Genomic DNA, 26,706 nt, shown 5'->3' with positions numbered 1-26,706 from the left:
CAGGCCTCGAGGGCCGCCAACAGTGCAGGTTTTCAGGATTTCTTTAGTATTGCATCGGTGGTAATGTGATCATCTGCACAGGTGATGATTCCAACCCCTGTGCAACACTAAGGAAATCCTGATAATTTTCTGAGAACTTGTTGCTTTTACTTTTTTTACTTACATTCTACTCTTGATCTAAATAGGAAATTCTATAACCGTCTTCTATATTTCTCAATTTACAGATGTGGTCACTAAACCTAAAATCACAGCATCCATCAAACAACCTAATGAAAGTGATCCATTCACCTTAACATGTAACACCTCAAATGATACGACCATAAGCTGGACCAAGAAAGATAGCAACATCTCCTCGGGAGCTAAGCTATCTGAAGACAACAGGACTCAGGAGAATACCGGTGTGAAGCTCAGAATATTGTCAGTAATGATGTCAGTGATCTGTATACAGTTACTGTACTCTGTGAGTAACCAGAATATTTGTATGGGTTTGATCATTAAAGACATTTTGTTGCATTCCTTTAAAGGGAAGGTGCCATCAAAAAAATTTTTTTTTCAGAAATTGTAAAAATGTAAAGAATTAATGATTACATTTTCTTAAAAAATATTATCATTTGTTTATAATTTAGTAAAATATGAAAAATAATTTGAAAAGTTTTGGAATTTCCACTTTTCAACACTAGGGGGAGCAGCTGCTGAAATTTCAGAAAAACCTAGTGTAGAAATAGCTCACATTACAGCACTGCAGTAATTATGGGCGGAGTCTGCTGACGTGTGTGATGTCTCCTCTCCTCCCCTTCTGGGTGTTTGCTAAGGGATTAGAGAGGATGATATTCAGGAACCCAGTGAGCAGCCAATTTGTTGGTGACTGCAGAGTATGGCTGCCGTCACACTAGCAGTATTTGGTCAGTATTTTACCTCAGTATTTGTAGCCAAAACCAGGAGTGGAACAAATAGCGGAAAAGTATAATAGAAACATGTGCACCACTTCTGCATTTATCACCCACTCCTGGTTTTGGCTTACAAATACTGAGGTAAAATACTGACCAAATACTGATAGTGGACGGCAGCCTTAGGCTACTTTCACACTAGCGTTGTTGGCTGTACGTTGCAATGCGTCATTCAGGAGAAAAAACGCATCCTGCAAAGTTGTCTGCAGGATGCGTTTTTTCCCCATAGACTAACATTACCGACGCATTGCGACGTATTGCCACACGTCACAACTGTCGTGCGACGGTTGCGTCATGTTTTGGTGGACCGCCGCCACAAAAAAAGTTACATGTAACGTTTGTGCGTCGAGTCCACCATTTTCGACCGCGCATGCACGGCCGAAACTCCGCCCCCTCATGCCCAGACCTAACAATGGGGCAGCGGAAGCGTCGTAAGACTGCTTCCGCTGCCCACGTCGGGCATTTCTTTCACAGCATACGTCGGTACGACGCACTGCGAAAGGCTCGTACCGACGCTAGTGTGAAAGCAGCCTTATACTGACAAGTAGACAGTCACCGAGGATGGCAGGCAGCAAGGATTCTGGGAGATATGTGGTGGAGGGAGCAGGGTGACAGCAGCACAGAGTATTTCAGGAGAGCAGTGTGCTGGTCTATAGGGGCCCCCTGTTTGGTGCGCGGAGCAGCCAGGGATTGTACATAGAGCGCTGTCTTTTATACACATGGATGGACCGTCTGCTTGTTTGCTCCACAGAAATTCAGGAAACATTTCTGCAGATTGATGGCCTGGTCTGATCCAGACTTTGCATGCAGACCCCATTCCCCTCCTTAGATCCTGTCTTCTCCATCCTGTCCTGGCGATGTGTGAAAGCGAGGTGTCAGGCGCAGTCCGGGGTGACGCTGGGAAGGAAATGTAGCCATATAGTAACGATAAAAATGAGACCCCTCTCTTCAGCTGCCTCACCAGCCTTCCCCTGACTGCACCTAACTGGAGGTCATGCTGCCCCCTCTATTACCCCAGACCCGCGTGCAGGTGCTCAGCCAGAACCACCATAGAATGGGTCCGCTTTCTGAAGATAATACTGCCATAGTGTTCTCGCATAATACCGCCATATAGATCACACACAATACTATCAAATAGATCACACAATACTGTCATACAGTTCTCACATAATACCACCATATAGATCAAACATAATACCGCCAGTGTTCTCACATACCGCCATATAGATCACACATAATACCGTCAGTGTTCTCACATACCGCCATATACAGTGGGGCAAAAAAGTATTTAGTCAGTCAGCAATAGTGCAAGTTCCACCACTTAAAAAGATGAGAGGCGTCTGTAATTTACATCATAGGTAGACCTCAACTATGGGAGACAAACTGAGAAAAAAAAATCCAGAAAATCACATTGTTTGTTTTTTTAACAATTTATTTGCATATTATGGTGGAAAATAAGTATTTGGTCAGAAACAAACAATCAAGATTTCTGGCTCTCACAGACCTGTAACTTCTTCTTTAAGAGTCTCCTCTTTCCTCCACTCATTACCTGTAGTAATGGCACCTGTTTAAACTTGTTATCAGTATAAAAAGACACCTGTGCACACCCTCAAACAGTCTGACTCCAAACTCCACTATGGTGAAGACCAAAGAGCTGTCAAAGGACACCAGAAACAAAATTGTAGCCCTGCACCAGGCTGGGAAGACTGAATCTGCAATAGCCAACCAGCTTGGAGTGAAAAAATCAACAGTGGGAGCAATAATTAGAAAATGGAAGACATACAAGACCACTGATAATCTCCCTCGATCTGGGGCTCCACGCAAAATCCCACCCCGTGGGGTCAGAATGATCACAAGAACGGTGAGCAAAAATCCCAAAACCACGCGGGGGGACCTAGTGAATGAACTGCAGAGAGCTGGGACCAATGTAACAAGGCCTACCATAAGTAACACACTACGCCACCATGGGCTCAGATCCTGCAGTGCCAGACGTGTCCCACTGCTTAAGCCAGTACATGTCCGGGCCCGTCTGAAGTTTGCTAGAGAGCATTTGGATGATCCAGAGCAGTTTTGGGAGAATGTCCTATGGTCTGATGAAACCAAACTGGAACTGTTTGGTAGAAACACAACTTGTCATGTTTGGAGGAAAAAGAATACTGAGTTGCATCCATCAAACACCATACCTACTGTAAAGCATGGTGGTGGAAACATTATGCTTTGGGGCTGTTTCTCTGCAAAGGGGCCAGGATGACTGATCCGGGTACATGAAAGAATGAATGGGGCCATGTATCGTGAGATTTTGAGTGCAAACCTCCTTCCATCAGCAAGGGCATTGAAGATGAAATGTGGCTGGGTCTTTCAACATGACAATGATCCAAAGCACACCGCCAGGGCAACGAAGGAGTGGCTTCGTAAGAAGCATTTCAAGGTCCTGGAGTGGCCTAGCCAGTCTCCAGATCTCAACCCTATAGAAAACCTTTGGAGGGAGTTGAAAGTCCATGTTGCCAAGCGAAAAGCCAAAAACATCACTGCTCTAGAGGAGATCTGCATGGAGGAATGGGCCAACATACCAACAACAGTGTGTGGCAACCTTGTGAAGACTTACAGAAAACGTTTGACCTCTGTCATTGCCAACAAAGGATATATTACAAAGTATTGAGATGAAATTTTGTTTCTGACCAAATACTTATTTTCCACCATAATATGCAAATAAATTGTTAAAAAAACAGACAATGTGATTTTCTGGATTTTTTTTTCTCAGTTTGTCTCCCATAGTTGAGGTCTACCTATGATGTAAATTACAGACGCCTCTCATCTTTTTAAGTGGTGGAACTTGCACTATTGCTGACTGACTAAATACTTTTTTGCCCCACTGTAGATCACACATAATACCGCCAGTGTTCTCACATACCGCCATATAGATCACACATAATGCTGCCAGTGTTCTCACATAATACCGCCATATAGATCACACACAATACCGCCAGTGTTCTCACATACCACCATATAGATCACACATAATGCTGCCAGTGTTCTCACATAATACCGCCATATAGATCACACACAATACCACCATATAATTCTCACAATACTGATCAAGCATAATACCACCATACAGATCACATAATACCGTCATATAGATCTCACATAATGCCATAATACAGCATGACGCTCGCAGCTCCTGTTATCGTACACATTGAGTTGCGTGTGCAATGGGGAAAGATATGCAGGGGGGAGAGGAGTGCATAAAAGTGGATTAGATACACGACTCAGCAGTCAGTATCACACAGGAGAGGATTAGATGCACAGCTCAGCAGACAGTATCACACAGGAGAGGATTAGATACACAGCTCAGCAGACAGTATCACACAGGATAGGATTAGATACACGGCTCAGCAGACAGTATCACACAGGATAGGATTAGATACACGGCTCAGCAGACAGCATCACACAGGATAGGATTAGATACACGGCTCAGCAGACAGTACCACACAGGAGAGGATTAGATATACGGCTCAGTAGTCAGTATTTCACAGGATTAGGCTATGTGCACACGTCAGGATTTTTTCCTGACATAATCCTGAGAATTCTGCCAGAAATCCGCGTGCTTTTTTTGCGCGGATTTCTTGCGGAATTTGCGCGTTTTTTGCACGGATTTTTTGCTTTTTTTTTTTTTTTCCGGAATGTCCTTAATGATAGGAAATCCGCAAAAAAATAGAGCATGTCCGGATTTTTTGCGGTATGCGTTTTTTTTGCGGAAAAAAACGCTAACATCTGCACAAAAAATGCGGAATGCATTCTAAATGATAGGATGCATAATGTTAGTGTTTTTTTAGTGGATTTATAGCGTTTTTATGGCGAAATTCCGCAAAAAAAAAAAACGCTAAAAATCCGGACGTGTGCACATAGCCTTAGATACACAGGTCAGCACAGGATAGGATTAGATACACGGTTCACCAGACAGTATCACACAGGAGAGGATTAGATACACGGCTCAGCAGACAGTATCACACAGGAGAGGATTAGATACACGGCTCAGCAGTCAGTATTCCACAGGAGGATTAGATACACAGGTCAGCACAGGATAGGATTAGATACACGGCTCAGCAGAGAGTATAGGATTAGATACACGGCTCAGCAGACAGTATCACACAGGAGAGTATTAGATACACGGCTCAGCAGACAGTATAGGATTAGATACATGGCTCAGCAGACAGCATAGGATTAGATACACGGCTCAGCAGACACTATCACACAGGAGAGGATTAGATACACGGCTCAGCACACAGTATAGGATTAGATACACGGCTCAGCAGACAGTATCACACAGGAGAGGATTAGATACACGGCTCAGCAGACAATATCACACAGGAGAGGATTAGATACACGCAGGGCTGCCACTAGAAATTTCGGGGCCCCATACTGGCAAAATTTTCGGGGCCCCCTTGAAACTCCGCCCAGGCTCCACCCCAGCCCCGCCTCCAGGCTCCACCCCACGAACTGTCCACAGTCCCACCACTCTCTCTTGGAAAATCTCCACTTCTCACCTATCACACATTAACAGTTCCCATCACCAGATCACACATATAGCCGGCAGCTTTTGTTTTGGCCAAAAGATTTTTTAAGCCGCCACCACAACAAGGTAGACACTTTTGGCCGGGCCCTACTCTACTGTAACCTACTAAATATTTGTTAAAATATGCAATACAATTTAGGTATATTTTTATTTATTTTTCAATTTTTAAAATGACCTATAATACTACATACAAGGAACAAATACCACAACACTATGACCAGATGACATATTACCACCACAGTGATCGAATAATATAAAATACAAGGAACAAATACCACTACACCATGACCAGACCACATATTACCTCCACATCATGACCAGACCACATATTACCAACAATGACTGAATACTACAATACTGATCAGTAATACAAAAAAAAACCCACAATACTATCACCATCAGTGCCATTATGCACAGGAGATCTGTAATTAGTAAGCAGTGTCTGTGTACAGGTAATACAGTGATCACTGGTGACATTACACACAGGAGCTCTGTATATAATGTATAGATAATACAGTGATCACTGGTGACATTGTACACAGGACCTCTGTATATAGTATACAGTGTATAGTGTAAGTGTATAGGTAACACTGACTCACCAGTGACGTCTCTAGGTGAAGTCCTTCATCTTTCATCCAGCACAGACCGCCATCACTTTATCCAGCCAGGACTCGTCTCTGCAGGAAATAAAACAGTTATCTCGAGTTCCGCTTGTAGAACACATTACTTAATTTTCCCAACTTCTACATTACACCACATGAAGAAGGCAACATAGTATCACTCTACACAGTAACAGGACCGCCCCCCCATTTAAAACAGTATACTCAAAAAATAAAATAAATACATCACTGCAATAATAATATCCCTTAATTAGCCCCTATGGTAATATTCGCCATCCTGGCCACCGTGTGTCTCATTTCAGGCTCCAGCCATATGTTCTCTCATCCTGCCCTCATGAGTATCCATTCTACCCCATATGATCTCCCCATCCTGCCCCATCTGTCTCCATCGTATCCATCCTGCCCCATCTGTTTCCAATCCTGCACCATCTCTGTCCAGCACTCTGCCCCATCTCTGTCCAGCACTCTGCCCCATCTCTGTCCAGCACTCTGCCCCATCTCTGTCCAGCACTCTGCCCCATCTCTGTCCAGCACTCTGCCCCATCTCTGTCCAGCACTCTGCCCCATCTCTGTCCAGCACTCTGCCCAGCACTCTGCCCCATCTCTGTCCAGCACTCTGCCCCATCTCTGTCCAGCACTCTGCCCCATCTCTGTCCAGCACTCTGCCCAGCACTCTGTCCCATCTCTGTCCAGCACTCTGCCCCATCTCTGTCCAGCACTCTGCCCCATCTCTGTCCAGCACTCTGCCCCATCTCTGTCCAGCACTCTGCCCCGTGTCCAGCTTTCTGCCCCCCATGTGTCCAGCTTTCTGCCCCCCATGTGTCCAGCTTTCTGCCCCGCCCCCGTGTCCAGCTTTCTGCCCCGCCCCCCCTGTCCAGCTTTACTGCCCCCCCGTGTCCAGCTTTCTGCCCCCCCCCCGTGTCCAGCTTTACTGCCCCCCCCGTGTCCAGCTTTACTGCCCCCCCCCCGTGTCCAGATTTACTGCCCCCTCTGTGTCCAGATTTACTGCCCCCTCTGTGTCCAGATTTACTGCCCCCTCTGTGTCCAGATTTACTGCCCCCTCTGTGTCCAGATTTACTGCCCCCTCTGTGTCCAGATTTACTGCCCCCTCTGTGTCCAGATTTACTGCCCCCTCTGTGTCCAGATTTACTGCCCCCTCTGTGTCCAGATTTACTGCCCCCTCTGTGTCCAGATTTACTGCCCCGTGTCCAGATTTACTGCCCCCTGTGTCCAGCTTTACTGCCCCCTCTGTGTCCAGCCTTCTGCCCCCCGTGTCCAGCTTTACTGCCCCCCTGTGTCCAGCTTTACTGCCCTTCTGTGTCCAGCGGCCTTCTGCCCCCCCCCCGCCCCCCCTGTGTCCAGCTTTACTGCCCCCTGTGTCCAGCGGCCTTCTGCCCCTTCTGTGTCCAGCTGCCTTCTGCCCCCTCTGTGTCCAGATTTACTGCCCCCTCTGTGTCCAGATTTACTGCCCCCTCTGTGTCCAGATTTACTGCCCCCTCTGTGTCCAGATTTACTGCCCCCTCTGTGTCCAGATTTACTGCCCCCTCTGTGTCCAGATTTACTGCCCCGTGTCCAGATTTACTGCCCCCTGTGTCCAGCTTTACTGCCCCCTCTGTGTCCAGCCTTCTGCCCCCCGTGTCCAGCTTTACTGCCCCCCTGTGTCCAGCTTTACTGCCCTTCTGTGTCCAGCGGCCTTCTGCCCCCCCCCCCCGCCCCCCCCCGTGTCCAGCTTTACTGCCCCCTGTGTCCAGCGGCCTTCTGCCCCTTCTGTGTCCAGCTGCCTTCTGCCCCCTCTGTGTCCAGCTGCCTTCTGCCCCCGTGTCCAGCTGCCTTCTGCCCCCTCTGTGTCCAGCTGCCTTCTGCCCCCTCTGTGTCCAGCTGCCTTCTGCCCCCTCTGTGTCCAGCTGCCTTCTGCCCCCTCTGTGTCCAGCTGCCTTCTGCCCCCCTGTGTCCAGCTGCCTTCTGCCCCCTCTGTGTCCAGCTGCCTTCTGCCCCCCTGTGTCCAGCTGCCTTCTGCCCCCTCTGTGTCCAGCTTTACTGCCCCCCCGTGTCCAGCGGCCTTCTGCCCCCGTGTCCAGCTGCCTTGTGCCCCCTCTGTGTCCAGCTGCCTTCTGCCCCCTCTGTGTCCAGCGGCCTTCTGCCCCCCTGTGTCCAGAGGCCTTCTGCCCCCCTGTGTCCAGAGGCCTTCTGCCCCCGTGTCCAGCGGCCTTCTGCCCCCGTGTCCAGCTGTCTTCTGCCCCCTCTGTGTCCAGCTGCCTTCTGCCCCCTCTGTGTCCAGCTGCCTTCTGCCCCCCTGTGTCCAGCTGCCTTCTGCCCCCTCTGTGTCCAGCTGCCTTCTGCCCCCCTGTGTCCAGCTTTACTGCCCCCCTGTGTCCAGCTGCCTTCTGCCCCCTCTGTGTCCAGCTGCCTTCTGCCCCCTCTGTGTCCAGCTGCCTTCTGCCCCCTCTGTGTCCAGCTGCCTTCTGCCCCCCTGTGTCCAGCTGCCTTCTGCCCCCCTGTGTCCAGCTGCCTTCTGCCCCCCTGTGTCCAGCTGCCTTCTGCCCCCTCTGTGTCCAGCTGCCTTCTGCCCCCTCTGTGTCCAGCTGCCTTCTGCCCCCTCTGTGTCCAGCTGCCTTCTGCCCCCCTGTGTCCAGCTTTACTGCCCCCCTGTGTCCAGCTGCCTTCTGCCCCCTCTGTGTCCAGCTGCCTTCTGCCCAAACCCCCCCCCCCCCGATCGCCGCTCTCCGCTCTCCGCTCTTAATAGAAAAAAAAAAAGTTCTACTTACCTGCCGCGCTCCTGATCTCTCCACGCAGCTGCACTGTGCACTCGCCGGCGACTGACAATGACGTCAGACGCCGGCGACCTGCACGCTGCGGCTGGCGGCTGTTAACTATTGACGTGCGGGCGCGGGCCCGCATGTCAATAGCGTACAGCTGCAGCGCCGGCCGCCGCTAAGGGCCCGGTTCAGCCTGCGGCTGCCGGTAGGGGCCCGGTGAGCAGGTAAGAGGGGGCCCGATGCGGGCCCCCTCTGCTCACCGGGCCCCTTACGCCAGTCACGGCTGTAATGCCCTGATGGCGGCCCTGGATACACGGCTCAGCAGACAATATCACACAGGAGAGGATTAGATACACGGCTCAGCACACAGTATAGGATTAGATACACAGCTCAGCAGTCACTATCACACAGGAGAGGATTAGATACACGGCTCAGCAGACAGTATCACACAGGAGAGGATTAGATACACAGGTCAGCACAGGAGAGGATTAGATACATGGCTCAGCACAGTATAGTGATAGATGCAGGGTCTGATGTCCTGTGAGGAGCTGCAGTGAGAGGTCGGAGCAGCAGAGATTCTCCCCCATCCCCCTCTGTTACCTCTCTGCAGCTCCTGATAAGAGAACATCAGACCCCAGCACTTCAGACTCTCTAGCGATTCTAGAGATTCAGCCACACACCAGGCAGCAGAGGACAGGGAACGGCCGCTGACAGTGTGAGGGGAGACAGATGGAGCTGCCCCTCCAACAGCACAGCTCTCAGTCACAGTGGAGATCACAGGTACACTCCACTGTAGGCTGAAGCAAGATGGCGCCGATCTCCTGCCTCTGCTGTGATGTGGAGACAGCCCAGGGGGCGTGGCCACATCAGAGCAGAGAGCAGCTTATGCTAGCTATGGGGTCACCTTCCGACTACAGATCTCTATGTCCAGGGCTGCCGTATGTGAAGACTGTAAGTGTCGTGCAGCTACACTTACAGTCCTGCAAATGAAAATGGCGGCGCCCAGTGGCAGAAAAAAAAATGAATAAAAAAAAAACAATAAATACTATGCACTTGAAAATAACTTATGAAAATAAGGAATTAAAGAGGTTTTTTTTTTTTTTACAATATTAAAACGCGGCACCTTCCCTTTAAGACAAACAAGGGCATATTGTAGGTCCCACTTTACTATGGAGCAGGGCCTCAATCAAATTCTTGCTGGAAGATCTGCAGATATGCAAGTGATAGCCGCATACACCTTCTAACTAGAGATGAGCAAATCTTTTAAAATTCAAAATCACCAGCCTCAATCATGTAAAAAATTTCTGAAATTAAACTGAAAAGATGTGTATAACACTTTGAGGACTATTAAGATTGTCTTCAACCCCTTTTCAGCTCTTGAATATAACGTTAGTAATGCCCAAGTGACCTCAATGTATCTGGCTATGGGTAAACAAATGCTATAACAAGAGATACCCAACAGTCTGTTCCACACACACACTAATCTTCTTCACTGCTTTACTGTCACACACTATCGGTACAGTGTCTTCAGTGTTTATGGCTTTTACTCCCCATCTCTATGGATAAGCTGAGATCTACGATATTCTTTCACTATCCAGTTTCACCACAAAGTGGCTGCTGAATTCCTTGCCTCTGTTTTCATAGAGGCTGTATTAGTGTCTTCTGATTAGCTGAGTTATAACATGTAACATGTGAGGTGATAGCTGCAAAAAAAATAATTTTAATTGCTGGTTCTACTATTTTAACTGTTTAGACAGATGTAAAGGTACCTTCGCACATAACGATTTCGTTAACGATATCATTGCAACGTCACGCTTTTTGTGACGTAGCAATGATCCCGCTAACGACCTCATTATGTGTGACAGCGACCAACGATCAGACCCCTGCTGGGAGATCGTTGGTCGCTGGGGAATGATCAGGACCTTTTTTTGGTCGCTGATCACCCGCTGTCATCGCTGGATCGGCGTGTGTGACGCCGATCCAGCGATGTGTTCACTTGTAACCAGGGTAAATATCGGGTTACTAAGCGCAGGGCCGCGCTTAGTAACCCGATATTTACCCTGGTTACCATTGTAAAAGTATAAAAAAAAACCTCACATTTCGTTGTCTGTCACGTCCCCCGCCGTCAGCTTTCCCGCACTGACTGTCAGCGCCGGCCGTAAAGCAGAGCACAGCGGTGACATCACCGCTTTGCTCTGCTTTACGGCCGGCGCTGACACAGTCAGTGCGGGAAGCTGACGGTGGGGGACGTGACAGACATCGGAATGTGAGTATGTACTGTTTTTTTTTTTTTACTTTTACAATGGTAACCAGGGTAAATATTGGGTTACTAAGCGCGGCCCTGCACTTAGTAACCCGATGTTTACCCTGGTTACCCGGGGACTTCGACATGGTTGAAGACAGTTTCAACGATGTCGAAGTCGTTCCCCTGATCGTTGGTCGCTGGAGAGAGCCGTCTGTGTGACAGCTCCCCAGCGACCACACAACGACTTACCAACGATCACGGCCAGGTCGTATCGCTGGTCGTGATCGTTGGTAAGTCGTTTAGTGTAACGGTACCTTTAGTTAACTCTCACAGACCTAGAACTTCTTTTTAAGAGGCTCCTCTGTCCTCCACTCATTGCCTGTAGTAATGGCTCCTGTTTGAACTTGTCCACAACCACAAACAGTCACACTCTAATCTCCACTATGGTGAAGACCAAAGAGCTGTCGAAGGACACAAAATTGTAGCCCTGCACCAGGCTGGGAAGACTGAATCTGCAATAGGCAAGCAGCTTGGTGTGATGAAACTAACTGTGGGAGCAATAAGAAAGTGGAAGACATACAAGATCACTGATAATCTCCCTCAATCTGGGGCTCCACGCAAAATCTCACCCCTTGGGGTCAAAATGATCACAAGAACGGTGAGCAAAAATCACAGCTCTGCAGCGATACGCGTGGGGCTTCCCACATCACTCTGGTCCCAGGACTACTGTTCTATTGACTTTTAGAACCCTGAGGCCCTGCAGTGGACTGCCTCATATGGTGATCGCTATCTCAGCCTTCTTGTTTAACTCCTTGGTACATGCTTTCCTCCTCACTGCTCTATATGGCAGCTCCCTCTCTAACTTCATGCCTTAAGGGAGATTTTTTTCTTCTTACTTCAATGGGATATCTATGTTAGTTTCCCCATAGCATTAAATAGGCTTATTGTGGGCTTTCAGAAGGGTTTTTTCCATTGTCTGGTTTTCTGGGGACACCCAGAACAGGGTTTTGTCTATTTCATGTGCAACTATTGTATGTATATGGGGTGTCGTTTTAGGTATGTTTCTGTCATTTGAATATGATATTGTATATACGCTATAGTGTCATGGGACTACAAGTGATGTGTTTTGTCTTTTAAATGTTTTTATTGTGGGTTTGTCTACCAATAAACTTTGCATATATTTTTTTCAATATCTTGGGTGTGCGCCTAATATGCATGGTTCTTTCCTTTTTTGATGCATTGCTTTATCCTGTGCATTGTGCAGCACCCCTATAAATATAAGACTCCAGCTATTTCTACGCCCGTTAGTGGTGCTCCTTGTTTTTCTTTATTTACTGACATTACAAAGCTGCCATCAACCCCACAACTATTACCCCACTGGCCACTGCACCAGGGAAAGTTGAAAGAGCGAGGTTAATCAAATAGATGCAATTTTTCTGGGGTGGCTGTGGGCTGCTATTATTAGGCTGGGGAGGGCCAATATCCATGGCCCCTTCCCAGTCAGAGAATACTAGCCCCAAAGCTGTCTGCTTTAGTTTGGCTGGTTGTCAAAAATGGGGGGGGGGGCCTCACACTATTTTTTAAAATTATTTATTTAAATAATTTAAAAATACGGTTTGGTGACCCCTCTATGTTTGATAAACAGCCAATAGAAAGCATCCACAGCTGTCATATTTGCCTGCTCTGGTTACCAAAAATAGGAGAGACCCTACGTCTTTTTTAAATTTATTTATTTCACAGGTGCCGGCTGATGATTACTCTCATCAGACTCGTCTTCATTAGCTGCTATCAGCGAGAGCAGTTGTAGGATGATGAGGGTAGTACTCTCATAAGCTGGTCATCTGATAGCATGGGAAGCGCAGCGCTCTGACCAGCGGTAACAAACTTACCGCCAATCAGAACTGCCAGTTTTTCACAGATGACAGCTTGAGAACACCTGTATAACCAGGTAACACCAGTACATGTTTATGGGTCCTTGCAGAAGTCCGTGTTTGTGGTCCATGCACGGACACTAAGGCTATGTGCACACGTTCAGGATTTCTCGCAGAAAATTCCTGAGAAAAACCGGACATTTTCTGCAAGAAATCCGCAAGAAAACTGCATGCATTTTTGCCGCGGTTTTGCCACGGTTTTGCTGCGGTTTTGCCGCATTTTTTTCCGGACACTTCCCAATGCATTTTGTAGTGGGAAATCCGCAAAAAAAACCCCGCAAAATTAATGAACATGCTGCGGTTTTTACCGCGATGCGTTTTTTTCCGCACCTCCTGAATATCAATGGAAAATCAATGGCGGAGACTTAGAGGGAAAGACAAGCAAATATAATATTAGTAGTGCTGCACCTGAGGATCAAGGACTGTACACGTGTGTGGCGAGGAACCCGGTGACTCTCCGCACTGCTAATGGCTCTACATATACGATTGTGACTGCAGGTAAAGGCATAAAGTAATGGTTTCATTGTTAATGCAACCGTTTTACAGTTTCAGATAGTTGAAGTATTATTAGATTTAATATATGTGTTTATGGTTGCAAAACCTAGAGAACCTCGCTGTCAATTACTTTTGGATCTACTAAACCTGATGTAGATCATTACAGATGAGCAAATGTTTTGAAATTCAAATTTGCCAGCTTGGATGAATTTTGCAAGTAAGCATGATTGGCGGCTTATCAATTCACCGCAAATCAAAAGCATCTCAAATCTTAAAATTGACTTTAAAAGATGTCTGCAGGACTCTTTCCGATCCCTTTCAAGCTCATTAATGCAAACACAGCCTTAGTAATGTCATTGTGACTTCAATATATCTGGCTGAGGGGTTAACAGATTGTAAACAACAGCCTGTTAAATAACGCAATGACATTTTATGTTTTTTTTTTTTTTTTTTATTAAAAAGCCTTTAAAAAATAATGTTTTTTGACGGAAAATGCCGGCTATCTTGCTATTTATCGACATGCTGTGTAGTTGGAGCAAGATATGGCTTTTTTTAATAAGCTTTGGTCCAAAAATTATCCCTTTTTTTTTTTATGGAATAGCAACATGATGAGTATTTGTAAACTGGAATAGCAATGGTTCGTATTATCTCTTTTTCTGTAGTAGCAACAGGTTTTGTATTTTTTTGTTAAGTTCATAAACAATGATGAACCTCCTGGGCACAGACAAAATAGCAAAAAAAAAAAGAGGAATTAGAAAATAACAGTCCGGACAAAATGATCCATCAAAAACAATGGTTTACTGTTTTAGCCATGGCCCTCTAATAAAATAGATTTGTCACATTTTATTTCCTTTCCCCCAACCTAAAATGATTGAAAAAAAAAAAATATTGTCATGCATTTTGGTATAAACCCCTGAGCCTGTGCTTTTTGGTCGGCTTCTCTGTTAGCCGAGCTACTGCAGATACACCTTTTTCTCTGGGTGTTCTGTTATCCTCGCTGCAGTCTTTTTAGGATAAATAAGTGTTTTCATTTCTTCATTTTTCTGCCCTATCACGATTCAGGTGCAACTTTATATACCGTACTTTTCCCCTGCTGGTATTTCCTGCTGGTGATAGTCTCCTTTGTATGTCCATGTCCATCCATACTGCTGTAATTAAAGCCTGTCAATGAAAGACCAGCTAGGGTTTATCTTTTTGCTGATGTATTCGTTATCATCATGCACCTTTCTCCTGTTTCCTGTTGAGAAATAGTTTATTAGTTAACCACAAAACCTATAGCAATCTCCCATATAGAGAAGCAACTTCCTTAAACAGCAACATTGGGTTTAGAATATATAACCAAAGAAGGGAAAAATAGTCTCACAGAGTCAAAAACCATACAGCACCCATGTGCCTACATATATATAATAAATATGAGAGAACTATAAAAATATCAGAAGAAGCAAATAATAACAAATCAGACTTTATTAGTATTATATAAAAAATGATAAATAACAGACAATATCAGAAAACAGATTTGAGGAACAAATGATGACAAACAGAGACAATAAAAAATGAAAACAGTCAGGTTTGCTGAAATTACCTGTCCCTTTAAGGCTCCTGACGAAGCTTAGTGGGCGAAACGTACGTCGATGTGCAGCACACTGAGGTGCAGAGATGAATATCCGTCCCTTTGTAGAGGAACTATGACCTCAGTTACAGTTTAGTGATATAATAATTGATTGCACAATCAACCTTTACCTATGGATTGATTAACTATTGACACTGTTATTTCCTCCAGAAATCTGATGGGAATGTTTAGGTTAGCAGACCAGGTTTACCTATGATTGACTGTACCTGTTACTGTTTTTGGTCATTTGGGCACACCTATATTATTTTACAGGGGTGTAATTGCTATGATTTTGGTGCCTTTAAATAGACTCTTTACCTAAGAGCCTTAAAGGGATGGGTAATTTCGTCAAACCCGACTGTTTTTATTTTTTACTATCTCTGTTGTCCTCAAATCTGTTTTCTGATTTTGTCTGTTATTTTTTATATAATACTAATAAGTAGGGTTGAGCGAAACGGGTCGGCCAGATTCAGAAGTCGCCGACTTTTGGCAAAGTCGGGTTTCATGAAACCCGACCCGACCCCTGTGTGGGTTCGGCCATGAGGTCGGCGATCTTCTGATCTGGAATCGGAATTCCGATACCGATTCCCGATATGTTTAAGATATCGGGAATCGATATCGGAATTCATATTTAAGTGTAAAATAAAGAATAAAAATAAAAAAATATTGCTATACTCACCCTCGGACGCGCCCTTGTTCTCACCGGCAGCCTTCCTTCCTAAGAATGAGCGCCTGGAGGGCCTTCGATGACGTCGCGGCTTGTGATTTGTTGCGTGAGCGGTCACATGGGCGGTCACGCGGCCAATCACAAGCCGCGACGTCATCTAAGGTCCTTCAGGCGCTAATTCTTAGGAAGGAAGCGTCCGAGGGCGCGTCCGAGGGTGAGTATATTCCTAATAGGTATATACTCACCCTCGGACGCGCCCTGGTTCTAACCCGCAGCCTTCCTTCCTAAGAATCAGCGCCTGAAGGACTTTAGATGACGTCGCGGCTTGTGATTGGTCGCGTTACGCCCATGTGACCGCTCACACGACCAATCACAAGCCGCGACGTCATCGAAGGTCCTTCAGGCGCTCATTCTTAGGAAGGAAGGCTGCCGGTAAGAACCAGGGCGCGTCCGAGGGTGAGTATAGCAATATTTTTTATTTTGATTCTTTATTTTACACTTAAATATGGATCCCAGGGCCTGAAGGAGAGTTTCCTCTCCTTCAGACCCTGGGAACCATTAGAAACCCAATGCACTGCATTGGGTTTCGTGTTTCGGCCGACCCTGACCCCGACTGTTCTATAGGATTGGCCGATTTCACTCGACCCGACTTTTGAAAAAGTCGGATTTCGTGAAATCCGACCCGATCCTATAAAAAGAAAAGTCGCTCAACCCTACTAATAAAGTCTGATTTGTTATTATTTGCTTCTTTTGATATTTTTATAGTTCTCACATATTTATGATATATACATTACGTAGGAACATGGGTGCTGTAAGGTTTTTGACTCAGTGAGACTATTTTTCCCTTTTTTGGTTATATAATAGTTTATTAGTTGTTAAGAAGAAGTTTATTTTCTAACAGTACATATTTAATCCTTTATTTTGTATTTCATAATTTGTTTTACTCACTCTGGGATCTTTTCTATTTCAGCACACTTTCCTTTTTGTAGGTAATTTGCACTCTGCCCTGCTCTCTGGTTATTTAAGAGGAATGTGAAGCTCTCGGCAGTCTTTCAGGCAGCATTGGTCTGAGTTACCATAGTGTAGTCCAGTGTTTCCCAAACTCCGGTCCTCACGGCCCCCAACAGTTCATGTTTTCGGGATTTTCTTAGTATTGCACATGGGAGAGATCCTATGGCAATTTCTGATGTGTTGATGCTAATTCCATCAAGTGTGCAATACTATGGAATTCCTGAAATCAAGATCTGTTGGGGTCCATGAGGATCGGAGTTTGGGAAACACTTGTGTAGACTGTTTTTAGGGCTATATCAACTCACACAGTTACCACTAAGGACTACAGGGTCAGGATCTTGAGTATGCACTGAACTGGCAGTTAGTTGCTGTTTTTAGTGTCTTACCTTTTTCCTCAACTGAGATACTACACTATTGAAACATATAGTAGGGAAAATAAGTATTTGATACACCGCCAATAATGCAAGTTTTCACACCTACAAAAAAATGAAGAGGTCTATAATTTTTATCATAGGTACACTTCAATTGTGAGAGACAGAATCTTAAAAAAATCCCGAAAAATCATATTGCATGATTTTTAAATAATTAATTAGCATTTTATTGTATGAAATAAATATTTGATACAGTAGAAAAACAGAACTTAATATTTCGTACAAAAATCTTTGTTTGCAATTATAGAGATCAGACGTTTTGTGCAGTTCTTTGCCAAGTTTGCACACACTGCAGCAGGGATTTTGGCCCACTCTTTGATACAGATCTTCTCCAAATCTTTCAGGTTTTGGGGGCTGTCGCTGGGCAACATTAAGTTTCATCTCATTCCAAAGATTTTCTATTGGGATCAGGTTTGGAGACTGGCTAGACCACTCCAGGACCTTGAAATGCTTTGCACAGAGCCACTCCTTAGTTGTCCTGGCGGTGTGTTTTAGGTTATTGCCACGCTGGAAGGCTCGGCCCCAACCCATCTTCAATGCTCTTACTGAGAGAAGAAGGTTGTTGGCCAAAATCTCACAGTACATTACCCCATCCATCCTATTTTCAATATGGTGCAGTCGTCCCATCCCCTTTACTGAAAAGCACCCCCAAAGTGTGATGTTTCCCCAACCATATATAACGGTTGGGATGGGGTTCTTGGGGTTGTACTTCTCCTTCTTCCTCCAAACATGGCAAGTGGAGTTTATACCAAAAAGTTCTATTTTGGGCTCATCTGACCACAAGACCTTCTCGCATGTATCCTTTGGATCATCCAGATGGTCATTGCTGAACTTTAAATGGGTCTGGACATGTGCTGGCTTGAGCAGGAAGACCTTGCGTGCCCCGCAGAATTTTAATCCATGATGGCGTACTGTGCTACTAACGGTAATGTTTGAGACTGTGATCCCAGCTTTCTTCAGGTCGTTGACCATATTATCCTCCCATATAGTTCTGGGATGATTCCTGACCTTTCTCAGAATCATCCTTCTTCAAATAATTTTTATTAACAATTTTTTTTAAACAAAACCAATATAGTGCATTTGTGAAATATTAGTATGCATCTACATTAAAGAAAAAGGAAGCGGTTGGGAGAAGGGGGGGAAGGGGAAAAGGGAAACAGGAGGGGAAGAGGAAGGGGCAGGGGAAACATAATAACAAAACAAGAAAGAACAAAACTAACAGATAAACAATAACCTTGCTTTTGGGGATTCTCAGAATCATCCTTACCCCACAAGGAGAGACCTTGCATGGAGCCCCAGATTGAGGAAGATTGACAGTCTTCCCGTGTTTCTTCCATTTTCTAATAATTATGCCAACAGTTGTTGCCTTCTCACCAAGCCGCTTGCTCATTGTCCTATAGCCCATCCCAGCCATGTGCACGTCTACAATTTTGTCCCTGGTATCCTTAGACAGCTTTTTGGTCTTGACCATGGTGGAGAGGTTGGAGAGTGATTGAGTGTGTGGACAGGTGTCTTTTATACATGTAATAAGTGCAGAGTAGGAGGCTTCTTACAGAAAAATGAACAGACCTGTAAGAACCAGAATTCCTGCTGGTTGGTCGGTGATCAAATACTTATTTCATGCAATAAAATGCAATATAATTATGTAAAAATCCTACAATGTCATTATCTGGTTTTTAATTTTAGATTGTGTCTCTCACAGTTGAAGTGTACCTACTATTTGTAGAACAATATGTAGTAGGTAAAACAGTTGAATTATTCATCTGCATTGTATAACAGAGGTCCTAAGATTTTGGTTATGGATGGTGGCACATAACTTGGGAAGAACATTGCTGAAGTATAACAGGTTAAGTTGACGACCTCCATCTTCCTAGTACAGGTCCACATGGGTTGATGTGTCTCGCTGTGAACTCTTCACCCAGTGCACTACTCTGTGGAATATTTAACCCCTTTCCGACATCGGGCGTACATTTACACAGATGTCAAACATCCTCCCTTTGATGTGGGCTCCGGCGGTAAGCTCATATCTTTCCCAGCACATGGCAGCTGCTTTGAACAGCTGACATGTGCCCGAAACAGCCGCAGGTGGAATCGCGATCCACCCTCATTATTAACCCACTGAATGCCGCTGTCAAAAGCTGACAGCGTCTTTTATCTCGCACTTCCTGGCCATCAGGCCGAACACTCGCCCACCGGTAACCCCCATCACGTGATCGCGGGTCACCGGTTCATTGGCATGACAACTAGGGTCTCCTGGAGACCTCTATGGTTGTCACTGCCAGATTGCTGTGAGTGCCACCCAGTGGTCGGCGCTCATAGCAAGTGAGTAATTCTACTATATAGAGGCGATCTGATCATCGCCTCTATGTAGCAGAGCCGATCGGGTTTTGGCATCTTCTAGTCTCCCATGGAGACTATTGAAGCATGGCAAAAGTAAAAAAAAAAAAGTTTTTAAAAATATTAAAATAATAAAAAAATATAAAAGTTCAAATCACTCCCCTTTCGCCCCATTCAAAAAAAAAAAAAAAAATCAAGCATACACATATTTGGTATCACCACATTCAGAATCACCCAGTCTATCAATACAAAAAAAGGATTAACCTGATCACTAAATGGCGCAGCGAGAAAAAAAGTCAAAACGCCAAAAATAAGTTTTTTTGGTCGCCGCGACATTGCATTAAAATGCAATAATGGGCGATCAAAAGATCGTATCTGCATCAAAATGGTAATTTTTTTTTAACAAAGTTTGGATTTTCTTTCTCACCACTTAGATAAAAAAGAACCTAGGCATGTTTGGTGTCTATGAACTCGTAATGACCTGGGGAATCACAGTGGCAGGTCAGTTTTAGCATTTAGAAGCTAGTAAAAAATCCAAATGAAAAACAAGTGTGGGATTGCACTTTTTTTCTGCAATTTCACCACACTTGGAATTTTTTTCCCGTTTTCTAGTACACAACATGGTAAAACCAATAGTGTCGTTCAAAATTACAACTCATCCTGCAAAAAACAAGCCTCCACATGACCATATTGACGGAAAAATAAAAAAATTAAGGTTCTGGGAAGAAGGGGAGCAAAAAACGAAAACGCAAAACCGAAAATACCTCCCGAGGTTAAGGGATTGAGAGAGCTCTTCTAGCTTCTATACCTTTTGGATGTGTCCCAGCCTTGCTGATTCCATATTCCTTTTCTAAAACCTCCAAGTTTGGCAAACACTATTAGTCTTCCACTAGGTGCCCCAATTTGCCGGCTAGAGGAGAAATGTTTCCATAATCACTTGAAACTGAAGGATAGTACTAACTTCTGAATGTCTGTTCTCCTGCACACACCCAATATGGCTGACACTACGGAGAGTATCATCTTTCTCTGAAACTGAACTTGAAATAACCCATAAAACAGGAGTAACTCACTCCTAGTACCCACTTACTCCTCCCCAAACCATGGGCTGGCCTTACAGTTAACCCTATCAACCCTGAATACAGGAAAACTACAGCCTACATGAGGATAACATACACAATAATATACAGGTCAAACAAGATAATAAATTAGAAGCTTTCAGAGTAGAAGTTCATCATCTTCTCCACCTTTACATGATAAAGAAATGTTCAGGGTGGGCCATATATGGGGATAAACCTGGGTGGCCATGCATATGGATATGCAGTGCCCCAGAGTCCTGGTCGTAGCAGTATGACACTCTGCCGCTAAGGGGAGTGATGTTATGTCTGATTGCACTAAAGGAGTTCACCTGACCAGGTATCACAAGCACACATTACACTTCACACTCCGGCCACCAGGAGGAGTAAAAAGCACTATGTATTAGGCCACTCCTCACACTGGTAAAACTGGGGGTCGGATAGGAAGTTAATGACAGAATGCAGCCTGGGAGAGATCCAGGGAGGACCTGTCAGGGGTGGGTTCCTGACAGGGGCCTAGCAGAACGCATAGAAAGCAACGGAGCCGCGCCTGCACTACCTTGCAGCGGTATCCTAAGAATGGATAAGAAGAGAAGGATATTGTGGAAAGTGAGAAACGAGATCAAGCACAAAGGAGAGCCAGTAGGAGTCGTGCCTCGAGAACGGCAACTTCCTACTGAGGCGCGTAGCCGGTGACCGGAACACCGAGGAAGTAACTGACTCTATGCCTTACTTCAAATACCGCAGGACAGTTAATTATAGGTTGGCTGTCTACCATACATCACCTAAGCAGACATAGGAGGTAAGCGTGGAGAGCGGCGTCTCTAGGGTCCCAGAATAGCTCCGTGCCTTCCTGTCAAATGGGTGCGTCCTATCCAGATAAATTGGGGGACGAAGAGAGAGAGAAAGAGAAAGAACAGAAGTTGTGAGGACTATCCTGAATGCTCAACAGGGAAGAACTACAACACACAGGAGCTAGTGGTAGGCACTGATTTCCACCTGCAAAGGGAGCTCTGGATGTGCCTTCGGACCGGCCGGTCTCAGGCAGCCCTATTAACTGTGCTCTGGATTGAGGATCCCGAATTCTTCAGTAAAAGGTAAAGAGACTGCAACCTTGTGTCCTCGTTATTAACTGTGCCTCACATCATCACCACCTACACTACTGGGAAGCCCTGGGGATATACTTCACCTGTGGGAAGGTATACCATCTAGCTGCCATTCCATCACCCCAGTGGACCCCTAAGCAGTGTTGGTCACCCTGACCGAACACCACAGGTGGTGTCACGAACCCTTGACAAACTACCATCACTCCTTTTATTGGACGCCCCTTAGCAGGGTCACGGACCGGGTACAGCCACCGTGACAACCCCAGAACTGAGACAGAGAGGATCGGTACCGAGTAACCTGTGGCCCTGTGTCTGGGGGCAGAAACCTAAATAAAATGGGAATGTTTGGTGATATCAACTTCCTGTTTGTGGCACATTAGTATTTTGGGGGGGGGGGAAAACCTTTCAAGATGGGTGGTGACCATGATGGCCATTTTGTAGTTGGCCATTTTGGATCCAACTTTATATATGGCCCACCCAGGTGTATCCATATAAATGGCCCACCCTGTCTTAATCATCAACCCTATCCTAAAACTTAATATCGACCTTTCAAAGATCCCTGCCATTTAAACTGAAGAGGAGCAAACCATGCTTTGCCATGTGCTAATGAGACTGAATGAAAAATCGAAATTATAATGTGTGTCTTATTAGTTTTTTTCATATAGTGTATTCTTACTTATTAATTTCTACCTTCTCTTTTTCAATTATAGCGTCTTTGATATGTGAACAGCCCACTGGACTTATACTTGGACTTACCTTTGCTCTAATCTTAAGTGTTGTACTAAATATAATTTCAAATTTCTACTTGCAAAGGAAATTATTGAAAATATGGAGAAATGGTAAGAAAAATCCTGGAATATATTTATATAAAGAGAGGAAATAATTACTTGTCATCAAAGGTTTATGCCGATTAGCCATGACAAGCACGAGGGTCTTCTGCAGACTCCCGGTTGTCATACCAACCCATTGGCTCCCTTTCAATCATGTGGCAAGGGCGCTGATGGGCGGGGTTTGTGATGTGCTTCCGAATTGATTATATTAAAATGACAGTGCCAGAAATGTTAACAGTCGCGGGTGGATCACAATTCCACCTGCGACTGTTAGGGACACATGACAGCTGATTAGATCAGCTGTCATGTGCCGGAGACCGCATCAAAGGGGAATACAAGACCTATGATGATGTATACATAGGTCATAGATAGTAAAGGGGTTAAAGTGATTCATAATGTTAGAAAGTCATTAGGTTAAAGTATAGTTCATATTATGGTCTCTTCATATTATTATTTTTTTTATCCTCAGAGACACCACAGACTAGACAAGACTACAATATGGTACATTTTCAGGTAGGTGACAATGTTCTAACAAAGGCATAGAAGCACAATTACATGGAAATTTTTAATATTTACTGAAAATCCATCCTATTCTCTTTTTTTATACCTGGCACCAGTAACTCCTGGAAAATTATGATATATAGCTGGAATACTTATAGCTCTCTATATTTAACAGTATACAGTGAAATCGCTGATGGTAGAACACTGCACCCATGTTTATATGACACCCAGAGGCTATGTGCACATACCTAAAGGTAATATGCACATACCTAAAGGCCATGTACACATACCTAAAGGCTATAAGCACATACCCAAAGGTCATGTGCACGTACCTAAAGGCTATGTGCACACAGAGGACCTAATTCATCATGACATTTTGTCTACTTTGCACTTTTTTTCGTTTGCATCCAATTTATCATTCTATTGTTGCCCTTTTTGAAGTCTGTTGCATATGTGCTGTTTGTCTTGTTTGTTTTTTGTTTTCTGCTCGGTCGGTGGAGTTTTGCGGTTTCAGATATTTTTTGCCTGATCCATAAAATAACGTTAGTATTAACCTATAAAAGCATTTAAAACGTGTACGTCGAGACGGTTTTATAAATCTCAATAAAGAAATTAGTGGTTATGTTTACATTAATCCAATGATTCCAAATATATCTAAAATAATAGCTCCAAAATACAGCAATTGATATAGTGTTACATGTCAAATTAAAATAGATATTTTATAGTAGATTTGGGGAAAGATTACTTCCTTAAATATGTTCCTAATGTATAAATTCTATTCTGCAATATCAGAGTGTCACCACTAACAGAGATAGATATGAAGGGAAAAAAGTGCTTATCTGCCCCCTGATGAAGCTAACGCGAAACATATGTCAAGTGCAAATATCTGAGTGATTTTATCCAGTCTTATTATGTTTACTGTTTCTTATCTTTTTTCCCCTGTGTGGTCTCTTATGAGACTGTGTCAGGAAGGGCTCATCTATTACATGCTTATGAGGGAGACAGTGATGTATGTCATAGTTTGCAGCATATTCATTGTAGCACTCCTTTTGCATTTTGCAATCACTTTTTGCATACATATTATTCCACTTTATTAAATAATTGCATATAGTTTAATATGTATTTTTCATAATCAGACTGAGTCGCCCAGCCAGGGCAGTGGGGTACTCGGTTCCGGGTCTGGTCTCAAGGTGGATGTCACGGTGGCTGCGACCTGGTCCGTGGCCCTCGGGCTCAACGTTAAAGAAGAATGGTCTTTAAAGGGGAAAATGTTCAAAGTCTGTTGTGACGCCACCTGTGGTGTTCGGTCAGTAGCGGGACTGACGCTGCATTGAAGGGGTCCCCTGGGGGATGTTGTGGCAGCACGGGTGTTACACTTCCCACAGGTGAAGCGGGGTCCCCAGGGGTCCTGTGGTGTGTGGCCAAGATGATGGTATGTCCTGATGAGTAAATGGAGGAGACAAATTGTAAGTCTTTACCTGGTTTACTGCAGATGTTAGGCCACAGTCCAGGCACCGGCAACAGGTACATTAGGAGTCCAGGCAGCTCAGAGACAAGTGGAATCCCCTTGGCAAGTCAGGTTGGGGGCGTCCCACTCTGTGCTTGCTGTGTCTGAGGTCCCTGCTGCCACTAAGTGCTCCAAACAGGGTCCTAGTTGTTTCCCCTGTCCTGGGACAGGTACCTGTATGGTAGGCAGCTTGAGCCGTCCATTCTGGGGGTCTCTGCACGGTGACTCCAAGCTCCAGGGTGCTGCTGTACCACAGGTGCGAATGGGCAATGTCCGTGTAATCCTATGCCCTCCGGTTCTGCTCTGTGTCTTAGAATTCCACAAAAGCCTCAGGTTCCCTGTACCCGGTATCTGCGCACTGACTCCTTGGAGGCCTACTCATAGCCTTCTTGACTCCTGTATCTCTCCTCACTGCTCCCTTCCTGTCTGTCCTCACTCACAATCTGTCTGTACAAACTAATCTGACTCCTCCTCCAAACCAGGATCTTTATTAAGGGAAGCTGCCCTAAAATAGGGTTTGAGCTCCCCTTCCTGGCCTGTATTTGGAAGGTGTTGCGTGTGTGATAACCTGTCAAAGGGAATCTCACTTGTCTCCAGGCATAGCACTACCCTGCCCAAGAGGAAGGCAGCACTACTGTGGTACCCGAACTCCTGGGGTGCCACATTCACCCCCTATTAAATCCAGTACTCCTGGACTGGGAAAAGGAAACATAAACAACAGGTAAAAAAAAGACATTTTTGTAAATACATTAGAAATACATTAGAACAAGTTAATGACTTTTCATTCTTTACGGGAGGCACGGTTCTTGAATGTTGCAAACAAAACATTTTATAAAAGTATATCTGGCCTTATACCAGGGTGTCATGTTCATAAATTTAACAGTACTGACGAGAGGGACCCGTCATAAACCCCCAACATAGTTCTTGCTGCTGTGTGTTATCCAGCAAATCTAGAATATATAATGACCAGAGGTAGCAGAGATATATTTATACACCGTGTATAAATATATCTCTGCCTCTGGTCTGGACACTATAGTATTGATTTGCCTGGAGCACACACAGCAGCAGCACTGACAACATTTGCTTGAAGATAGAGTGAGTGGGGGTCTATAAGGCTATGTGCGCACATTGCAGATTTTTGATGCGGATCCGCAGCGTTTTTGGACGCGCGGAATTGCATCAAATCCGCAGTGTAGTGCACAAGCAATGTTAGTCTATGCGAAATTGACATTTGGTGTGTACATGCTGAAGAAAAAAATGTGCAGAATCACTGCGTTTTCTTTCTGCAGCATGCCAATTTTTTTGCGGATCTGCAGCATTTCTGCACCCATTGATTTCCATTGTGTCAGGACAAACCACAGCAAAACAGCAGGTTTGAAAAAGATTTGTGGTTTTGCTGTGGATGTGCCTGCGAGAAACGCTGTAGATCGAAAGGTGGAAGAGTGTGTGGGTGGATACTGTGTGTGTGCGAAGATGTGTGGGGCTGTGCGTGGGCTGTATGTGTGTGTGTGGGGCTGTATGTGTGTGTGCAGGGCTGTGTGCGGGGCTGTATGTGTGTGTGCGGGGCTGTGTATGTGTGTGCGTGCGTGTGCTGGGCTGTATGTGTGCACGTGTAGGGCTGTGTGTGGAGCTGTATGTGTGTGTGTGTGGAGCTGTATGTGTGTGTGTACGGGGCTGTGTATATGTGTGGGTTGAGTGCGGGTCTGTAAGTGTGTGTTTGTGGGGCTGTGTGTGTGCGGGGCTGTGTGTGGGTGTGAGGGGCTGTGTGTGGGTGTGCATGTGGGGCTGTGTGCAGGCTGTATGTGTGTATGTGGGGGGGCTCTATGTGTGTATGTGCGTGGCTGTGTATGTGTGTGCATGGGTATGCAAGGCTGTAAGTGTGTATGGGGCTGTGTGCGGGGCTGTATGTGTGAGGCTGTGTGCGGAGCTGTATGTGTGTGTGTACGGGGCTGTGTATATGTGTGGGTTGGGTGTGGGGCTGTATGTGTGTGTGCTGGGCTGTGTATGTATGTGTGTGGGTGTGCAGGGCTGTATGTGTGTGTGCGTGGCTGTGTGTGGGCTGTA

General features: G+C 45.2%; 1 protein-coding gene across 1 annotated transcript in view; it reads left to right on the top strand.

Moving 5' to 3' along the window:
* LOC138651616 (carcinoembryonic antigen-related cell adhesion molecule 1-like) overlaps positions 1-12,926 on the top strand; it is a 33,577-nt gene extending 20,651 nt beyond the window's left edge. The window contains exons 3-4 of the mRNA XM_069741936.1: positions 225-460; positions 12,885-12,926. Of these exons, the coding sequence (XP_069598037.1) occupies positions 225-460; positions 12,885-12,926 (278 nt within the window). The remainder of the gene's footprint in view (positions 1-224; positions 461-12,884) is intronic.
* The last annotated feature ends 13,780 nt before the right edge of the window (positions 12,927-26,706 follow it).

The sequence above is a fragment of the Ranitomeya imitator genome, chromosome 10 (genome assembly GCF_032444005.1).
Source record: "Ranitomeya imitator isolate aRanImi1 chromosome 10, aRanImi1.pri, whole genome shotgun sequence".
Taxonomy (NCBI): Eukaryota; Metazoa; Chordata; class Amphibia; order Anura; family Dendrobatidae; genus Ranitomeya; species Ranitomeya imitator.
The sequence above is the reverse complement of the archived record's forward strand: the minus strand, read 5'-3'. Positions and strand labels throughout refer to the sequence as shown.